Here is a 21,121-nt window from a genome sequence, read left to right on the forward strand (position 1 = left end):
CGGGTATGTTAAGCACGCAGGAGGAAATTCATTTTAGGCAGATGCGGGAAAAGCTAATGCCGCTGGGCCAGGCCCGAGCAGCTTGGGGATGATGCAGCCCGAGGGGCGCCCCCAACAAGGTAGGTAGAGAGCATAAGCAAAACGGATACATGCCGCAGGGACGGACCCACGCGGCCTGGGAATGATGCGGCCCTGTGGGCGCTCCCAGCTAAAAATGGAACTCGGAAAGATGTCACCTGATGCTGTTGAAGACGAAGCGATGCTGAAGAAGTGGGCGATGCGCGGTGAAGACGTCGACCCTCACGAGCCCCCAGGCCTTGGAGCCTCGGGAGGCTCTGGGGGCACGGGTAGGTCTTCGGGGGCCATCTCCACCTCCGCCAGGACCGCGCGATGCCTGACCTCCTGAGCCTCCAGAGCGCTCCTCGGCAGGCGCTGATGAGCGGCGACCACGTTCGGCAGGCCAAAAGGCATGCGAACGTAGCTGTGAGGTGGACCCTCGCAACGCCCCACGCGCGAAGGCCAAAGGCGCTCCTGAGACGCGGCTCGGTTGAGCCCTGGCACGTCGATGAAGACGCGCAGCCCACCATCCTTGCCTGGATGTGGGGCTACGGCGGGTAAGCGGCGGCTGCCGCGCATGACTCTCGACTCCTGTAGCTCCTGGGTGTTTCTTGCGATGAACTCCTGAGGGTTTGGTCTTCCTTGCCTTGTACCTTCCTGAGGGAAACGTGCCTGGAAGCACCCCTCCAAGTGGTGCCCGAGCGCCTCCCTCGCGACCTTGGCAAAGTCGGTGGCTCTCCAAGAAAGAGCCCCCGAGCCCTGCCTGAGGAGGGCACCGGGCGCGCCTTCCTATGCGAGAGAGGGTGGCGCTCCCTAATCGGGCGCAAATCCTGACGCAAAACCTCTGGAGGCGTCTGCCTCCTTTTGGCTCGGGCCAGGCGAAGCCTTCTTCTTCTTAAGGGTCGCCTCGGGAAGTCTTCCGCTCCTGTGATCTGGGTCTTCGATTGCTGCGGCTTGGAACGCACGCTCAAGTGAACACACTGCGTCCCTTTCTTCGCAGGGTACGATGATGACTCCACCGCTTTCCGGCATCTTGAGGACATTGTAACCATGGTGAGTCACTGCCATGAACTTGGCTAGGGCTGGGTACCCGAGGATGGCGTTGTACGGTAGGCAAATGTGGGCGACGTCGAAATTGATGAGCTCGGTGCGGTAGTTGTTGCGCTGCCCGAAGGTGACTAGGAGGCGAACCTGCCCTATTGGGACAGTGGAACCATCAGTAACTCCTAAGAAAGGCTTGGTCGGCTGAAGCTGATCGTATGGCACTTTGAGATTGTCGAACGCCTCGACGGACAAGACGTTGAGTCCTGCTCCGCCATCAATGATGGTCCTGGTGACCTGCACATTGTTGATGACTGGGGAGCAAAGCATAGGGAGGACTCCGGCCATTGCCGCGCACTTGAGCTGATCCGCTGAGCTGAACGTGATAGCGCACGTAGACCATCTGAGAGGGCGCCTGGCCTCAAGCTTGGGAAGGACTACATTCACCTCGCGAGCAAACTGCTTGAAGATGCGCTGTGAGGCTGGGGCTTGGGTGCCACCCGAGATGCAGGCAATTGCGCGCGGCTCCTGGAAGCCCCCAGCCCCATCGTCTTGATGTTGGTATTCATTCTTCCTTGGCGGTGGCGGCAAAGGAGGGAGGCCTGCGTTGCCGCGCGGGTGATCCTCGCGAGGATGGTCCCTCCAGCCTCCCTCGCGAGGCTGGTCCTACCAGCGGTCCTCGCGAGGGCGGTCACGCCATCCCTAGCGTGGGCCACGGTCTTCCCATCGTCCTCCACCTCTTCCTCCTCCTCGGCCATAGCCCCTGTCGTTGCGCTCGGGGCGTCGGCCGATTCGCCCGTCTCGAATGGCTCTGAGCTCTTGACATTCGTTGGTGTTGTGGGTGTGGAGGTCGTGGTACACGCAGTATCGACTGCCCTTGGATGACTCAGGTTGATCCCTGCCTCGCTTGGTGTCTGGTTCCGCTGCCAGCACGGCAACCCCCTTGCGCTTCACGTCCTCGGCCTTGTGCTTTTTCTCTTCTGGGTCGGCTGTCGGGACCTCGAGGAGAGAGAGGTGCCCCTCCTCAGCCCTGGAGCACTTGGTCGCCAAGTTGAACAGCTCCAGGGATGTGCACGGGTCTTCATGAATTGCCAACTCCTCCTTCATCTTGATGTCGCGCACGCCATCGGAGAAAGCTGAGATGATGGCTTCTTCAGTCACCCTGGGGATCTTGAGGCGAGCGTTGTTGAAGTGTTGGATGTATTTTTGCAGGGTTTCCCCTGTCTGTTGCTTAATGCGGCGCAGGTCGCTCACAGCCGGGGGCCAGTCGCGAGTGCCCTGGAAGTTGGCGATGAAGCGAGTGCGCATCTCGCCCCAGGAGGAGATCGTGCTAGGAGTCAGGTTCAGGAGCCAGGTGCGGGCGCCGTCCTTGAGCGCCATGGGAAACCAGTTCGCCATGACCTTTTCGTCTCCGTTGGCGGCTTCAATGCCCAGCTCGTAGAGCTGTAGGAATTCCGCGGGGTCTGCCGTGCCATCGTAGCAAGGGGGCAAGTCAGGCTTGAACTTGCCTGGCCATGTGACGCCGCGTAGCTCGGGGGTGAAGGCGAGGCAGCCTGCTGTGGCCATCGACGCCCTTTGCTGGCACTGAGCCTGCTCTTGGTGGTCACCATGCGCCGCCGTTGGAGCAGCGCGGGGTCTTGTCGTGGAGGCGCAGGGACGCGATCTTGGCGCGTCGGCGCTGGGAGCGCGCGAGCACCTTCTTGGAGACGAGGGATCTCTTGGCAGCTTCTTTCTTGCTGCATAGGCGCCGGACATGGAGGGTCTCGCCCTGGGGCTGCACGCCTTGGAGCCAGGGCGCCTTCTTGGGGAGGAGGTGGTGGAGGCGCCTCCTGATCCTCGCCCCCTGCGCGGAATGGAGGGCGAGGCAGCGAGAGGGACGGCAGGGGGAGCCCCCTGCGGCGCTGACGAGCTCGGTGATGCGGGCGAGCCAGTCCTCGTCGATGGGGCGGTAGTGCAGGAGCTCCCTTGCCAGGAGCAGCGCGGCGTGCGCGTCCACGGGGGCGCGACGGGCGTGGGACGACGAACCAGCTGGAGTCAGCGACGGGGTGGCAGTGCGGCCATCCCGTCGCATCGAAGGATGCTGGGACGAGGCCTGCTGCTCGTTCCCCGCCGGGCCGGTGGCGGCGTTGGCGGCAGTCGACGGGGAACGACGAGGGCGTCCGCCGATGGGCGCCGTCTGGGCGACGCGGGTGGCGTGAGCAGCCCGGCGCTCGGCGCGAGCCCGACGAGCGTCAGCCATGGACACGACGGAAGATCACACGCGAACAGCGGAGGAAAGATTCCGGCGCACCCCTACCTGGCGCGCCAAATGTCAGATTTCGGGTTCCGGCAGACCCTTAAGGTTCGAACTCTGGGGTGCGCGCGGAGATCTCTCCCCTATCGATCTACGTCCGATCTCCTCATGTGATCTAAGCTAGAAACGACGAACAACACAAAGGACGCGAGATTTATACTGGTTCAGGCCACCGTTGTGGTGTAATACCCTACTCCAGTGTGTGGTGTGGTGGATTGCCTCAGAGGCTGATGATGAATAGTACAGGGGAAGAACAGCCTCGCGAGAGGTGTTCTTGAGCTGGTGCGGAGTGTTCTACTTGGTCTGGGTCTCTCCCTCTATCCGCCTAGATGCCTCTACCCTGTGGTGGCTAGTTCTATTTATAGAGGCCCTGGGCCTCTCCCCAAATAATGAGCAGGAAGGGCGCCAACAATTGGCCATTTCAAAGGGGAACATCTAGTACATGTTATCCTGACCAAACATGGTCTTCGGCTGCCAAAAGCACTGGTGATGACGCCGTCTTGGGCTCCACGGTGACCTTCGTCCTGCCGCTCTGCTAGTCTTGGTCTCGTTGCACCGGAATGGTAACCTTTGCCCGATGCCTTGGCCTGTGCTTGCTCCCTTTGCGCCGAAGAGGAAACAAGGACACTGCGCAGGCCGGCGCCTGCCTGGCGCCCGCCTGGTCTCGATCGTCATGTCTTGCATCACGGGTTCCTCGCGAGGTACCCCTGCCTTGATCTCTCCGCCTCCTCGCGAGCCTGCCTGATGAGGCTGCCTCTGAGGAAGCTTCCTGTCGTCCGCCCCGCGAGGCTTGGTCCCTCACGAGGGTCTTGAGCTTGAGCTGATGAAGATGGGTCGTGCTGGGCCCCCACTTGAGCCACGCTGCAGGCCGCAGGCAGGCAAGTCTAGGGACCCCCGTTCCAGAACGCCGACAATTTTGAATAATCATCAACAATGACGAAGCCATAGAGACAAGAAGTTGTAGTGGGAGTAGAGTAGTGAGTAGGGCCAAATAATTCCATGTGTAGCAGCTCGAAGGGTCGAGATGTCGTCATGATTCTCTTCGAGGGATGCTTGGCCCTAGTCATCTTTCCAGCTTCGCAGGCACCGCACAAGTGATCCTTCTTGAACTTGACGCCCTCAATGCCTATGACATGCTTCTTCTTTGCGAGAGTGTGTAAGTTCCTCATGCCAGCATGCCCTAACCTCCGATGCCAGAGCGAGCACTCTGAAGCTTTTGCAAGAAGACATACGGCAAGCTGTGGCCCTGCTGAAAAATCTACCATGTATAGATCATCTTTCCGGTACCCTTCAAAGACTAGAGACTTGTCAGATTCCATGAGTACAAGACAACGATATTTTCCAAATATCACAATCATGTTCAAGTCACAAAAGCATTGAGACAGACATTAAGTTGAAACCAAGGGATTCAACAAGCATCACTTTAACCATGTGTTGATCCTTTGAGATTGCAACTCTACCTAGACCCAATACCTTGCTTTTACCAGTGTCGACAAATGTGATGTGACTTTTGTCAGATGGACATAAAGTTGAGTCCATGAGAAGACTTCGATCACCAGTCATATGATTAGTGCATCCGCTGTCCATAATCCATTATGAAGCATGAGGTGTCATACCCTACAGTACAGTTAGGGGGATAGGCTTCACCAAGAGTATTGTGAAGCATAAACATTTGACGGGCAAGAGGATTATCAAAGCTCAGATCAAGATTAGGACTGATAGGATGTTTGGCAAATGATTCAGGAACAAAATACATAGTAAGACCATTTGGGCATTTGATCTTGCACCCTACAAGATGTTTTAGGTCCCCAGCAATAGCATCAGACACCTTTGATTTCCGGCTGGAGACCTTACTCTGCAAAAGAAAGTTAATTTTTCTTAACCACCCACATCTTCAGGGATGGCTTAGAAGCAATGAGTCTAAGTGCAGCATCTGAGAACTTCGGCTTTGGAGCCCTAGCAAATAGCCTTGCAGGAGATGAATGATACTCATATGAATAAGCAGAAAAGTTCTTAGTCTTATGAACATAGCGGTTTGAAGAAACACGCTCATATTCATAAGTCTGAGTATGGTTTCCCTGCAAAACATTGGCGTTAGGGTGACTCAGGTGAGTCATCTGTCTGTATGAAGCCTTTGGGCCATATGAAGCCTTTGGTCTGGGATTTGTCTTCTTCCCAGGTGGTGTCATGATGACATTCACAGGAAGATTCTTAAGACAACTTTTGGGAACCCAGATCCTCTTCATAGGTGGCCCATTCCTGCAATTAGTACCAATATACTTGGCAAACATTTCACCATTCTGATTCTTAAACAGTTTATAGTTTGCATCAAAGGATTCATCAATGATAATAGGGTTAGCACAGGTAAAGCCAGATAAGGTGAATGGATCCACTGAAGGTCCCTTTGCAGCAACCCATGTGGTTTTGGGATACTGCTCAGGCTTCCTGTAGGAGCCATCAACATTCATTTTCCTCTCGAACCCAACACCCTCTTTCCTAGGGTTTCGGTTCAGAATATGCTTTTTGAGGACATCGCACAGTGTCTGATGCCCTTTCAGACTTTTTTACATCCCTGTTTCAAGCAATGTCTTCAACCTAGCATTTTCATCAGCAATAGTAGTGGCATCCTTAGCAGAGGGGTTAGTTACCACATTAGCAGTTGAAGACAATGCAACAGTAGCAGCAGTAGAACATTCAGCAACAGAGGTAGCGTTGTCACGCTCAAGACATTTTAAACATGGTGGTTCAAATCCTTCCTGAGCGGAACTGATCTGTTGAGCGCGAAGTGACTCATTCTCTTTAAAGATCTTCATGAGCCGCTCTCAATTTCTCAAGCTCTTGCTTCCCTTGAAGATAGTCATAGGAGAGCTTTTCATGAGTGGTTGAGAGCGTTTCATGACGACTTTCGAGTTCCTGGTACTTAGCATGAAGATTTTTTATGTCTTCAACTAAGGACTGAGAACGGGTCATTTCCGCATCCAACATGTCATCGCTTTTGTCTAAGTTTTTTAGTATGTTCCATAGCTTTCTGTAGTTCAGCTGCAATTTTAGCAAGTGTTTTGTAGCTGGGTTTGGATTCACAATCAGAGTCATCTTCACTTGATGTTTGAAAGTAAGCATCGCATGATTTTACCTTGGCACCACATGCCATGAAGCAGTAGGTGGGAGCAGAGTCGTCCTTGTCATTAGCTTCAGCACTGGTGACGGAGCCATTGTCTTCAGTGTTGAAGATTGACTTGGCAACATAGGTTGTAGCTAGAGCCAGACTTGCAACACCAGGGTCGGACTCCTCCTCAGACTCCACCTCCGCCTCCTTTGAAGCAGACTCCTCCTCTGAATCCATCTCCTTGCCAACAAAAGCACGAGCCTTGCCAGATGAGCTCTTCTTATGAGATGAAGACTTGGATGAGGACTTGGAAGAAGACTTTAAGGATTTCTTCTTCTTCTTGTCATCAGAATCATATTCCTTGCTCTTCTTCTTGTTGTTGTTCTCATTGTCCCACTGTGGACACTCAGAGATGTAGTGTCCAGGTTTCTTGCACTTGTGACATGTTCTCTTCTTGTAGTCATGAGTGGAAACTTCATCATTTCTTGAGCTGGATCGTGAAGACTTTTAGAAGCCCTTCTTAGTGAACTTCTGGAACTTCTTTACAAGCATAGCAAGTTCCTTTCCAATGTCTTCAGGATCATCAGAACTGTAGTCAGATTCTTCTTCAGATGAGGAAGCAGCTTTTGCCTTCAAAGCGTGAGTTCGGCCGTAGTTGGGACCATAGATATCTCTTTTCTCAGATAGCTGTCATTTCTATACCGAAATTGACAGTGATGGGCCACTCATCTGTCAAATACTCCAAACTTGTTATTAGATCCACACTCGTTCAGGTACAACGGTCTCCTTCTACCTCTCCTTCTGGAAATTAACATTATTTATAATTTTGAAGATGTATGTCCGTCCATCATCCAGAAAATGATTCCAGCAAGCTTGACCCCGAATCTACGCAGTGAAGGTCTTGGCACTAGAATCTATAGGCCCCAACCTGGACCAAGTTGTCAGTTTCCTGAGATGCTTTCCGTGCCTAGAGAAGCTATGTATCGAGGTGATGTTCCTTTCCTATTAAATGTTAACCATAAGGGAGTTCAATTGTTGCCACCTTTTCCCAAGTTTACAATGACAATGTACTACGATTTCTGAAGAATTTTTGGTGGATTTCAGTACATACATGTTTCCCCCCATATTGGTTGCTTGATTCATATAGTTACAATCCATAAGCATTTCTCCTTTGGATTTATCTGTACTAGTTTTCTTAGGGAATTTTTCATCCGCCCCAGCCTTTTGTGAAGAAGGCTACATTTTTCTAGATTGTAATCAAATGCCCATGTTAATCATGTCGGATCGAAGATGGCACGTTAGTGCATTTTACAAATCTTGCAAACCAAATAGGCCTATAGTAGTGTTCAAAACTGCATTTACGCACTAATACGCTCTCTTCTTTTGTAGATAAGATTAGGCCCAGTGGTGGATAATGTGATAAATATAATAATCACATGGAATGCCTAGATCTGCATCTCTCAGAAATTACTTTGAACTCCTACCGAGGGACCTTACCGGAGATTATATTCGCCGGGTTCTTTGTTGTCAGAGTAAGGGTGCCGAAGGTAATGAGGTTTGCCCTACATTTCTTTCACAAAAATGAATGGTTTGTTGATCAACGTCGACGGCTGCGGCAGAATGGAAAAGGCTCCGAAGAAGCTGAATTTCATTTTGGAGCTTCAGATGACAGAGTAATCGGAAGTCATTATGTCAAGCTCATACATGACTTGTCAGTGGCTGATCCCTTTGCAGAAATGATGAGGTTTCTAAACAAGCCTTACAAGTGGTAATATCAGTTTGAACCTCTCTTATATCCATGTTTAGCTAATCAGCGCGGGCGTTTGCAGCTGCATGAGCTGAATTTCATTTCTAATATCAGTTTGAACCTTGTAATCTTCGACATTTGAGCCATATAACTCTAGAACTTGAACCTTGTAATATTTGGGGCTTTTGTGGTACAATTGTTGAAATGGCATCGTATGAGACTCGTATATTGGTAGTACTATTTTGACCTTAATATGCATTGGACTTAGATTTTATTAACCATTCTCGAATGTGTTTTCCCAGTCGATCTCATCGCAAATGATCTATATAGCTTACTCGACTGCGATCTTCGACATTATTGCACACCGTTGGTTTCTTCAACCGTGTGCCCTGTAGAGCGTGGAATTAATTATCGCAATCGAGTGTCGATCATTACCCTTATGTGTAACTTTGACCTCATCACCAATGGGTAAACTTATGGTCGAAGTCATTCCACACACTTCGTTTTTGCAAAGCCTTTTGCCAATAAATGCCCACGATTTGCCCCTCTTCTAGCCGACGCATGGCCAAGCTAGCCGGGCGGGAAGCTTGCGCGGTTGCACACGGTAAATTGCGCGGTTGCGCGAGAACAGGCTCACTAACGATACATTTGGCGCCTCTTCGAGCACACTCGTGGTCAAATGAAATGCGTGTGGGGTGCTCAAGTGTGCACTGGAATCCTCAGCTATGAACGCGGTGACAAGACGTGACGATTACAGGCCGATCGGCCCCCATTTATTACAGTGGCCATTTAACCCTTGTGTCTCTTCAACCTTTCGATCGCGCCCCAGTATTGCATGAAGCACACCCACCGTGACAAATTCTTAGAGGGTATCCTGCGCGGCTCCAATAGCGCGCCGAGCGGCTTCCAACAACGAGCAGCAGTTCACCATGCATGCCGTGGTGAACACCCACAGAAGGTTCATTGAGCTCTCGGTGGTGTACACCAACAACCCGGTCTGGGTGGAGCACTCCATCCACATCATGGAGTTTTTGCTTGCTGAGGAGAAGTACAAGGTGGTCAGGTTCGACCTCGAGTACACCCACGCTCGTGTCGGGTCTCATCCCAAGGTCGTCGTCGTCCAGATGTGCGTGCGCAGTCACATCCTGGTCAACCACTAGTGCCTGGCCACAAGGCCTTGCGAGCATTTCACCAGGTTTGTCAACATCGCCCACTACATGTTCGCTACGGTGGACATCACCAATGATGTAAAGGTGCTCAAGAATTCGGGCATCGCCTGCTAGAATCTTGTCGACATCTAGGGCCAATACAAGTTCTAGGGAAGTAAGAAGCATGAGAAGGACTCACTAATTCACCTCGCCGAGGCCATCATCGACCCCTACTATAGATACATGAAGGATTCCTACAACAAGGACAAGCATGCCTGGCACTCGGCCTGGATGGAGAAACTCGACAAAGCGCACGTCGTGTATGCGACCAAGGAGGCGTACACGAGCTATGGGATGTACAGGCAGATCATTGACATGAGGAAGTGCCTCCTTCCCAAAAATGTCCAGGGATCCAGCCGGAAGTAGAGCAATGGCAAGGGTCGTCACAACAAGAAGTAGATGATTAGATGCTTGTTTCTCCTAGTTTAGTATGCATGTAATTACTTACTTTGGTGTGTGGAAATGTTATGTGTGTAGTCACTTATATAATTGTATGCTTAATTTGGTTATGCAATGTTGTTCTTATAAGTATATATGTTGATGTTCTGTAGACAGAGCGTAGATGTTGTGCGGACAGAGCAAATCACATCACACACGGACTAACCAATGGAACCCATCGGTGATGATTTCATCAATCTCTCACAATTGCACACCAACAATCATTTGCTAACAACACACACGGCTTCTTAACAGGAATCGTCTGTGTTGTTATTGGTCTTCCCACACATCTCTGATTACTGACCTGTTTGTCGCGTATCACACGCATCTTGTTAAGTCAAACCATTTCTTTTGTGTTGGCTCATCAGAAACAGTTCATTTGAGTGAACTGTATGTCATATATCGCACACACCTTGATCTGGCTGAACATTTCTGTTGTGTTGCCTAATCACAAACAGTTCATCTGAGTGAACTGTATGCTGTATATTAAAGTTCCATGAAGAAAGATCCCAAATAATGGATGTTGTGATGCTACTCGATGGCTGGTGGGCTAACTTGGTAGGGGATCAAGGCAACCTTTCTGACCCATTTCTCCCAAGTTTTTTTTGCTATGTGTCACCTTATAGTTGTGTCCTTGGTTACAAACATTAGATTGTCTTTTACAATGATATAATTAAGGTAGAGCTTTATTGGATATAATTGGATTAAGATTAATATTACAACTCTCTACCAAATTTTGTTAAACAACATAATACTACTGCTCTTGAGTCCCAGTTAACCTCTCTGGCCAAGATTATATTTCAAGTAGTTTTTGCATCTCTGAACAAACAATGGATATGGATTCTGCTTTATATACATGGCCCTAATGCTTTCGAAAATAAATTGTCCTTGGCACTGCTTACTAACGACCTGAATTAACCTACTCCTAGATAGGACATTTAGTATGTCGATTACACTTAAAATAAACGCCCACAGTCTATCCTCAAGGAGATTGTACTATCTTTTTAAATGGAGTAAACAGGTTCATGTTGCGCAAGCATACCGGCAAGTGAGGGGTCTACTTAAGTGATATTATAGGTGTACTTCCATATTATTAGTATTATTTTCTCTTTAGAAGATTTTGAGTCCCTTAAATAATGGTTCATGGTAGCTTGGTTTTGCTGAGAAGTCATTTTTAAGAATAGTGTTCGACCATCAGTACTTGAAACAACCATCTTGGCTTTTCCCCTCTTCATAGATGAGGGGTAATATCTTGGTTATATGGTTGACTTGAACCCCAAGAGGAACAAAGCTTGCATATGTTCTTTATGTTTACATTGAAATGTATTATGAGTGTTTTATTCCGTTTCGCTCCTCATATTTCTTCCCCTGGGTCTTTTTATCATGTGGACCTGGTAGTGAAATATGCCCAGATTATATGATGCAAATTGAGTCTTCATGCTTTGTAATTGGTGCCATGATTTTGATGGTGTGGCTCAAGGAGGAAGATGTGGCGCTCGTGCTCGTAGGCAGGACGGTGCAAGGCGCAACTCCGACGCGGTTCCTCGCCAGTTGGACGGCATTCAGGCGCAACCCTGTCACCCACTGAGTGCTGCCTCAGCTACAACCTCCCTTGGTGAGCTCCATCTTCCTCCTGCTCCTCTGCTTCAGCTATTGTTTGGGACATGGTCATGGCTATCTTGATGTGGTCTTCATCTGGTTGATGCATTGTGCCCTACTCATGCATCAATTCCTACTTAATCCATGTTGTTCTAGGGTTTACGGGCTGTTGTTCATGTTTAGATGCTATCATAGGAGCTCCTATGATGGCCCTGGTCATGGCTATGCTGATGTGGTGCTCGTCTGGTTGATGCTCTGTGCCCTACTCATGCATCAGTTCCTACATGATCTCTATAGTTATGGATCCATGCTATTCTAGGGTTTGTAGGTTATTGTTCATGTTTAGTTGCTATCATAGGAGCTCCTGTGATGCCCTGGTTTGCATGTGGATGCCCTAGACACAGGAGGTCCGTCCCCCTCTCCTCCTCACATGATAATAATGGCTAATCACATGATAATATCACATTAACATATGTACCTGACACCACTCATGTAATTACCCATTATTTTTGCCTTAAAGATGAGCTTGAAACCCTAGCCCTCCAAGGATTCTGATTTGAGCTATCGTTATGTTCATGTCGTTTTGAGTTTTTTTTTTCCGACAATTAATGCCCTTCTCGTTTTCTTTAGTGATCTTTGATTACATGAACCGAGCACTAGGACTGGAATCTAACTGGACTACCATGGCACTTGAGTATTCAGTCTGTGTACTCCCAAATTTAATCTTCCCTTTCTTAGTTAGCAGTATTGATGTTGCTTATCAATCATGCAATTTGTTGTTAGCAACATGTACTAGATTTGAGTTAGTTTCATTTCAATATTGTTTTTGTTTTCAGACATTCTGGATCATACTAAGACACTTGGTAGAGATGTCCTAGATTTATTCTTTTGAGTTTCACTAATTTCTTTCTATGCTTTCAAGTTTGTCAGTGTCATCTCTAGTTACTATTGGTCTGTTTAGGGTTCATCTAGATATGACATTTATGTCACATCTAAGTTGACTTCATCACCTGTTTATGGCTCCCACAACTTGTTTTCTTTGTTTTTTTACAGTATATAAACAAGAAAGCTACCACATTCTCGTACAACTACATGCTCAAAAAAAGTTTGGCTATTTGATGCTTAAAAAAGCTACACGTGCACGTCCGGCTAGCTAATGTAAATCATATAGATTAGAATTTTTCTTATATGGATTAAGAGAGATAAATTATTTCTTTTTATAAAATAAGGATCAAATATTTCCTTTTTTGGTCTCCCACTCCGAGTGCTAAGGAGCAGCCGGCGGCTTCCTAGACACGTCCAAGTAATTGTCTACGAGCACGTGCATGAATGGATCAACAACCCCAATTGGAAGAGATTAACAAAAGTGCCTACTTGTTGCATGCCCCTCGAGCATAGGAAAGAGATAAAGGAGAGAATAAATCAATGGGCATAAGACTGCCTGCATAGTGGGAATAACTTCAAGAGTAACATAAGCTCCAACTCCGTAAAATTGTTTATATGGCATTGGGTTAATGAGAAGAGAGACTAGTTACCATAACATCACATATCCCAATACAATACGAATCTATAACCTAATAAATGAAGATTTGCATGACACCACACTTATACTACTACCCAATACCCACTATGAAGATAGTAATATAGCCTAGAAAAATGTGTAGTATATTACTTTTGAAGTTACTCTCGGCTAGTTTCAGGAACATTGGCCGTTGCCTGCTGTCGTTATGGAAAGAGGAACATTGGCTGCTGCATTCTCAGCAAGCTTCATCATATAAAAATCGTTCTTTTTAACCTATGTAGTTCACATAGATATTGAAGGGTGGATTAGTAAACGCATTGGTTTAAATTCAAACCGTTATTTTCAACTACATTGGAAATAAAGGATAAACTTGAGAATCCCTGTTTTTGTAATTCATTTGTGTATCTGATGTCTTTCCGAGAGTGGCGAAAGAACAGGCGACCTTGCTTGCTCTTGGTACATAGACCAACGGTTGAACGACGCGTCGCTAGAAGAATTAAATACGATTGTATAGGCTGAGAAGGATACAACCGGTTGGACACTACTGTACGGTGACGACTCCATCCAACATGACGACATGATGACGGTACATTTCAGACATGTTCTGTTGGTACATGTATCGATACGTCGTTATATAATGATTTGCGACCGGGGGTCCGTTTAATAAACGGCATGTGCACAACAGATAAACATATATCACACAATCAATCCACCACGCCCCGCTCCTCATTTAATAATAAATATAAAAAGTAAATCTATCCTTTCAGACGCCGCACGAGTCAGAGAAGCTCAAAGCTATGGCGACGGCGGAGGCACGAGTCAGATTCATATGGCTGACCGGTGGGTCTGGACCATTGCTTTTGAGCTTGGAGGCAGCCTCTTACGCTAGCGTCGATGCTAGTGTTTTTGGCTTAGAGGCAGCAACACACAGTGTATAGAGGCAGCTGCTACACGCTTGGAGGCGGGCTTAGAGGCGGAAATATCGCACACTATGGATGCTCTCATGTCTCGTCCTCCATCGAGTGTCCTGCATCCCCGCCTGCCTCACCCGTGCTCCCGTCACCAGAGACAGCGAGGCCCGGTTCTGGTCCCTCATCTGTGCCACCAGCATCGCTCCGTGCTCCTGCTCCTGTGCCCAATCGGCCACACACTCGAAGTGGTAGCGGTATTTTTCAGCTTAAGCAGCGTACTGACGAAATAGTTGCATGGCTTGCTACCTGTATGGCACATGCCGTATCAGATCCCAATTCCGAGTCGCGTCATTTTCAAGCTGCTATGAGCATTCCACACTGGCAAACTGCGATGGAACAGGAATATAATGCTCTTCTTCACAATAAAACATGGTGTTTGGTTCCTCCTCCGGCAGGTGTTAATGTCATTGATTCTAAATGGGTTTTCAAAGTGAAGAAACTTCCTGACGGATCTATTGAACAGTACAAGGCACGTCTGGTTGCTAAAGGATTTAAACAACGACATGGTCTTAACTACGAGGATACCTTCAGTCCGGTCGTCAAGCCTACTACCATACGGCTGCTATTATCTTGGGAAGTTAGTCGTGGCTGGTCTCTCCGTCAGTTGGATGTCCAGAATGTCTTTCTTTATGGTGTGCTTGAGGAGGAAGTTTATATGCGGCAGCCACCGGGTTTTGTTGATCCCGATTACCCTCATCACTTATGTCATTTGGACAAAGCTCTATATGGCCTGAAACAGGCGCCTCGTGCCTGGCATGCTCGTCTTGCATCTGCTCTGCATGCTCTCGGTTTTGTTCCCTCTACGGCAGACATATCACTATTTCTTTTTCGTCGTCCCGAGGTCACCATGTATCTTCTAGTCTATGTTGATGACATCATCCTTATCAACTCTTCAGTGCCTGCTGCTGATCGTGTGCTCTCAGCTCTTAGTTCTGACTTTGCTATCAAAGATCTCGGCAAGCTTCACTATTTTCTAGGTTTGGAAGTTACACATAATGCTCCTGGTCTCTCTCTTACTCAAGTACTTTATGGACCTTCTACGATGTGCTGGTATGCTCAAATGCAAACCTGCATCCGCACCCATGACTGTGACTGATAAGCTCTCTGTTGATGATACCACATATCGCAGTATTGTTGGTGGTCTACAATACCTGACTATTACCACCAGACATTTCCTTCGCGGTTAATCACGTTTGTTAGTACCTTCACTCGCCTCATGACTCGCATTGGTCTGCAGTTAAGCGCATTCTCTGCTACGTACATCTCACCGTCTCCTATGGTTTGCATCTTCGGCCTGCTCCCTCTGGTAGTTTGTCTGCTTTCTCAGATGCTGGCTGGGCAGGTAATTCGGATGATCGGCAATCCACGGGGGGTTATGCCGTGTTCTTTGGTTCTAACTTGATCGCCTGGAGTGCGAGAAAGCAGGCCACTGTGTCTTGCAGCAGTATTGAGGTTGAGTACAAAGTTGTAGCCAATGCAACCGCCGAGCTCATTTGGGTACAATGCTTGCTTCAGGAGTTGGGGATGTCACAGAGGCAGCCACCTGTTCTTTGGTGTGACAATATTGGTGCTACATACCTTTCCTTTAATCCGGTATTTCATGCACGAACAAAGCACATCTAAGTTGATTATCATTTTGTCAGAGAACGTGTTGCATAGAAGCTACTTCAAATCAAGTTCATCTCCTCTAAAGATCAACTTGCGGACATCTTCACAAAGCCGTTGCCATTGCCTTTGTTTGAGGTTTGCCGGCAGAATCTCAACCTACGGGACACGGTTGAGATTGACGGAGGGTGTTAGACTTTGTATAGCTTTCCGTATATATGGTGTATACCTTGTATTCTACGGGACACGGAACCTATATCAGCAACTGATGAAGGATTAGTGAGGTCATTTGTGTGGAGTGCAGAAGTTAAACCATAGGAGATGGACTCTACAATGTTAAAGAACACCATTCAGCCAACCCCATTATCTACAATCTATTATCCATGTAAGTTTCCACTAAATGCCAGATCACCACTACACTTGCATAATTCCACTTTATTGGTCTGCAAGTACATTTCTGGACTTGATTTCCTTAAATCGTTAATGCAAAAATAAATACTTAATTTTACCTAGTTAGCGATACCTTCCACATGCTCTTAGTAGTTTTGAACCAAGGTTGAACTAACCTTACTTCAAAGCTGCGACACTTATTATGGACCGGAGGGAGTATCAAATTGATTAGAAAGGTACTGAACATGAAAACATAAAAAAACATGTAAACCAAATAAGATGCGGAGATGGATAATTTACATCAGGCCATGTATTTTTAATGAATTCCACAACAGCATACGATAGATCTTGTTTGGGCACTGGGAAACACACTCAAGAAAAGACAATTAGACAGGACGTAAATGAAAGATTAAAAGCCTTGATAGTTTCATAGGTAACTAATTACCTTGACAACTGAAGCTCCAGCAGCAAACTTCTTTCCAAACTTCTTTGAAGCATCACTCAAATTTACACCTAATTGTTCAGAAAACAAACATGATCTATTAAACAATGGCCAACCTTAATAGCCAGCAGATACTATCATGGAGCTTGAGGCAGGTTCTGCTCAAGCTTGGATCTGCAACTATAGAACTACCTCTTCAAAAGAGTTCAAAATATATTCACGTTCATTCTTTTTGCTTAACTAGCTGCGAACAGTTAGTCCACTCATGCAACGGCCTATCAAAACCACTTACCGAACAATTCCAGGCCTTTCACCACAGTAACACATTTGCGCTTGTTGCGGACAATCTTCTCGATAATAACCTCTTGCTTGTCCTACACATAAAAAGGTAATTATCCATTAAAATGTTGCAATTCAGATATTTACATTGGCCCGAACTCAAACCAAAGATATCAATAGAATAACAAGCACTAAAGGCAAACTCGAAGTTGCATCCAGATGCCAGCATCGGAGAAAACTTACATGTTGCAAGACTTGCAGGCTGAACTTGGGGGGCTTTTCATTGGTTGCAGGGCCTGCCTTCTTTGCCAGGTGCACAGTCGCCACATGGAGAGCCCCATTGTCACCTGCAAGAAATAGATATGATCCACCAAGCCACATGGATTACGAAAATCCCACAAAGTTAGCATTTCATACCTGTCTTAGGGTCAGACATTTTTGCCACCTTTGGCTTCTTATTGGAAGTAGCCACCTTGAAAGCACTTCCAGCTGCTCTCTTATTAACATGCTCCGACTTCTGCATAGCATTGTGCTGGTGTCAGGTATTATCATGTATATTTTGTAACATGGAAAAGCACATCAAGTACAAAACCTTAAGTTTTTGTTCTTCCTCGTTTTCATCACTCTGACCTTCACTATTGTTCTCTCTCGGACACTACAACAGACCATGACAGTAGTCAAGCATCAATCTTTAAAAGTCAAAACTATAAATTAAATTCTCAACAACTCACAGAAAACTGGTCATCGTCATCATCCGCACCATCATCATCAACAGCATCATTGTCACTATTGTTCTCTCTCGGACACTACAACAGACCATGACAGTAGTCAAGCATCAATCTTTAAAAGTCAAGACTATAAATTAAATTCTCAACAACTCACAGAAAACTGGTCATCGTCATCATCCGCACCATAATCATCAACAGCATCATTGTCACTATTGTTCTCTCTCGGACACTACAACAGACCATGACAGTAGTCAAGCATCAATCTTTAAAAGTCAAGACTATAAATTAAATTCTCAACAACTCACAGAAAACTGGTCATCGTCATCGTCATCATCCGCACCATCATCATCAACAGCATCATTGTCACCATTCTTATCTGAAATTGGAACAGACTGGTTAAGAATCCTTTCCAGGTGCATAAACACAGAAATACCACCAAGTATTGTGAAATGTACCTCCAGATCCGTCATAATCAAAAGCGATCGTGGAACCAGGGTGGAGGTCAAGGAAACAAAACATGCACAAAATTGCTTGTGCTGAACAATAAAATAGCATAATAGACGTGTATTTAAGGACTGTAATCACACATTATTAGGATATTCATCGCCTTTAGCTGGCTGGAAAATATTGTAGCCACGGAAGCTGACGGTGGCTGATGAAGATGTGTGTGATAGTTCAAAATCTTTCTCGAAAAACAGGTCAAAGTTAGTTTGCGCGAATCTATCACTGCAAAGTGTTCCGATGCATATCCTTTTGTCACCAACTTTCACAAACATAGTTGCCATGTCTGCTTCCTTTGATTTTACAAGAACAGCCTACCAAACAGCAATAACAAAATGAAAATGGCTCAATTTACCAAATAAAAGTCGCGGGAAGAAAGGAGGGATAGGCGTACAACAAACCTGAGTGAGTTGCCAAATGAAGCCATACTCAATTGAAAACCTGATTTTACACCCAGGCTTAACGTCAATGACTACACATGCCAAATTAGAGGATCAATGACAGTGAAATTTCAGCTTTTTGGAAATGGAACATGGTCAGACTATAGATGTATTCATGTGAAACAATGAGAGTGAACAACTGTGCATCGACAGAGCAAATAACTTATTGGAGCGATAACATGCGAGTGGATGGGAAATCAGAGAGTGAGATATGTGTATTACCACAGAGCTCGGTTGAAGAAAATACTTTGCTCTTTGGATATAATTCTGTTTTGGCTACAATTTTCAATCATTTTGGGAAGCAAAACATCAGCCAAAAAGGAAGCACCGAATCTAAAAAGTTCCTCAAATGCGAATTTCTTTTTGAACTGCTGCATGTGCCTTATCCTACGTTGCCATTCATTTGAAATTGTGTCACTGCAAATATTTGACAGTGTTGTTGTATCAAGATCTGTAAGATCGGCAAAACAGAAGTCTGGTAACTTCAACCCATAATCGTCTAGATCCAATGTTGAGAGTCCAATCCACCTTATTGAAGGTACAGAAATGTTGAAATTGTCAAACGCAGCATTTACGGAACCTCGGGCATAAACAGATATTATTTCAATTCCCTCGGGGTCAGGATCACACAATCCATATACAGGTAGTCCAGTGTGGTCTTTAAGCCATTTCAGGAACTGCCTGGTTGATATGCTAGGCATTCCCAAACCAGTCAATATAATGCAATGATGCTTGTTATGGTAATCCATCTCTTCCAAGTATGTCATCATGGTATGCTTTTCAACAACAAGGATGTACTCGATGTCACCTGCATCTTCGTGGACTACAACATCTTGAATAAGTTCAGGTTTTCTTGGGATTGGTGTTCCAAGTGAGCAACTTACATTGTTGCCCCCCTTCATCCTTAAGACAATATTTCCCATCACCACGCCTCGTTCGGCGGGGACCACATTGAGGGACTTCCGCCTGCACCCTGTCATGCAGCAGAGGTCATTAATGATCCCATCAGACTTTGCCTGGTCTAGATACAGACGTTTGTTCAAATAGAGTAAAGTCCGCTGTGACATTTCTCTTCCAGAGTGAAGTGATTCCCTTAATTTCGGGATAGCCCAAGCTGTCCTTGTGGCAACATTAAGTTGACCGCGATTCTGGAATGATCGCCTTTTATTGCGTCCTGCCAGAAGCAAGTATACCTTCGAGTTCTCATCATACTCCATGTTGTCTTTGTGACAATTGGGAAATCTGAAGGTATAACCGTTCCTCTGTTCAATTGTACCAATGTTTGTCTCCAGTACAGTTTTAAGCGTCTCTGTGACTACCCTTGGCATCTTCTCCTCAGCAATGAAATATCTCTTATACGATTCCTCCCTCATGGGATCTGGAAGTTCCGCTACAGCACAATCATGGTCACATTTTTTGTAACTCGCGAATATATTATACCCATCGCCTTCCTGGAAGAAGCCTCCTTTAACACTGATGTAGTCCTGGCCCTTTATAACTCTACAGCGCTCATCCGGCAGAAAAGCGAAGCGTGATTGCAAATCATCATTGGCACGTGACAGATGCATCCCACCTTCCATTTGTCACTCCACACCTACAACAATCGTTGCAAAGTACAAGAACAGTTTCAGAAAAGACTTAAACAACACAAACTGAAACTTTTAATAAGAACTAAAATATTTTGCTGCTCTGTAGTCCAGCAGCAGACTGAATCTCTTAGTCATCTTCCTCTAGGTCGAGTATTAAGTAGCACAAGCAAATTGCCTCCCTACTAAGAACAATTCAGTAAATAAATGCTATGATTCTGCTTCCTAATTTATGCAACGAAAAACGTACCTGTTGGTGATGACAACCTTCTGCCGACGATCTCCTTGATGAAGAAGAATAGAAGTCCAAGGGGTGCGGCGGGGACGTCCTGTTGATGACGTGGACGGGCAAGTCGTGGTTGATCGGAGGCGAGTCGTCGGTGTCTTGCCTCCAACCGACGACGAACTCTTCGTGAACAAGAATCGAAGTCCGGGGGTGTGCCGGGGACGTCCTGTTGATGACGTGGACGGGCAAGTCGTGGTTGATCCGAGGCGAGTCGGCGGCGCCTTGCCTCCAACGGACGACGGCACGGCTGAGCGGCGCGAGGGTGATGAGTAGAAGTCCGGTGCTAGCCGCGGCGTCGAGAACGCACGGGGCGGAGGGTTGGAATGGGGTAAGGCGGCTGAGGCGGCTGAGAGGAAGGTGCAGGCCAGGGGAAGGGAGCAGGACCGTCGGGCGAGATGAACCATGAAATTTAATCGGTTCCTGTAAAAACACTAAGGCCTTTTGGTAAGGCAAGGATTGTGGCCCATTAAAATAAATTCGTGTTGGGCTGAAAAGCCCGAAAATAAGACATGGGGTATCTAATCCCGAGCACAAAATACCCACATAAACAGTAAATTTCGAGGATCCTAAAAATATACAGTAAATTTCAAAAAAAAGTAATTTCGAAAAAAAAACAGTGAACAAAATCCAAAAAATCTGAATTTTTTGTGTATGAACCTCAACAAAAGTTCTAACATCCTGCAAAATTTCACGCCGAAAATACATCCGTGGAGGCCTGTACAAAAAAATCGGGACCCAAAAAACACCAGTTTTGGAGCACTTATTTTTATTTTTGTTTTTTGCACACGCCTCTACTCATGTCTTTTTGGGGCAAAATTTTGCAAGATGTTAGAAAAACCCAAAAAATCAGTTTCTTTTTTTTTGTAATTTATTGTTCATGTG

The 21,121-nt window shown here is 46.6% G+C and overlaps 1 protein-coding gene across 11 annotated transcripts in view; it reads right to left on the reverse strand.

The window, feature by feature from the left end:
- The window catches only part of LOC125546750 (histone deacetylase HDT2), a 39,458-nt gene extending 18,818 nt beyond the window's left edge, over positions 1-20,640 (reverse strand). For 2 of the 11 annotated variants that reach the window (XM_087546691.1, XM_087546699.1), the window contains exons 1-12: positions 18,590-18,688; positions 18,329-18,399; positions 18,027-18,241; positions 17,882-17,910; positions 17,732-17,802; positions 17,581-17,655; positions 17,430-17,504; positions 17,291-17,353; positions 17,116-17,215; positions 16,942-17,045; positions 16,712-16,793; positions 16,423-16,490 (exon numbers count right to left, since the gene is read on the reverse strand). In XM_087546691.1, coding sequence (XP_087402817.1) covers positions 16,423-16,490; positions 16,712-16,793; positions 16,942-17,045; positions 17,116-17,215; positions 17,291-17,353; positions 17,430-17,504; positions 17,581-17,655; positions 17,732-17,802; positions 17,882-17,910; positions 18,027-18,211 — 852 coding nt within the window. In that variant the 5' untranslated portion in view covers positions 18,212-18,241; positions 18,329-18,399; positions 18,590-18,688. The other 9 variants (XM_087546692.1, XM_087546698.1, XM_087546695.1 and 6 more) reach the window with 9 other exon arrangements.
- Between the last annotated feature and the right edge of the window lie 481 nt (positions 20,641-21,121).

The sequence above is a fragment of the Triticum urartu genome, chromosome 3A, assembly GCF_056163025.1.
Source record: "Triticum urartu cultivar PI428250 chromosome 3A, HENAU_Tu73, whole genome shotgun sequence".
Classification (NCBI taxonomy): Eukaryota; Viridiplantae; Streptophyta; class Magnoliopsida; order Poales; family Poaceae; genus Triticum; species Triticum urartu.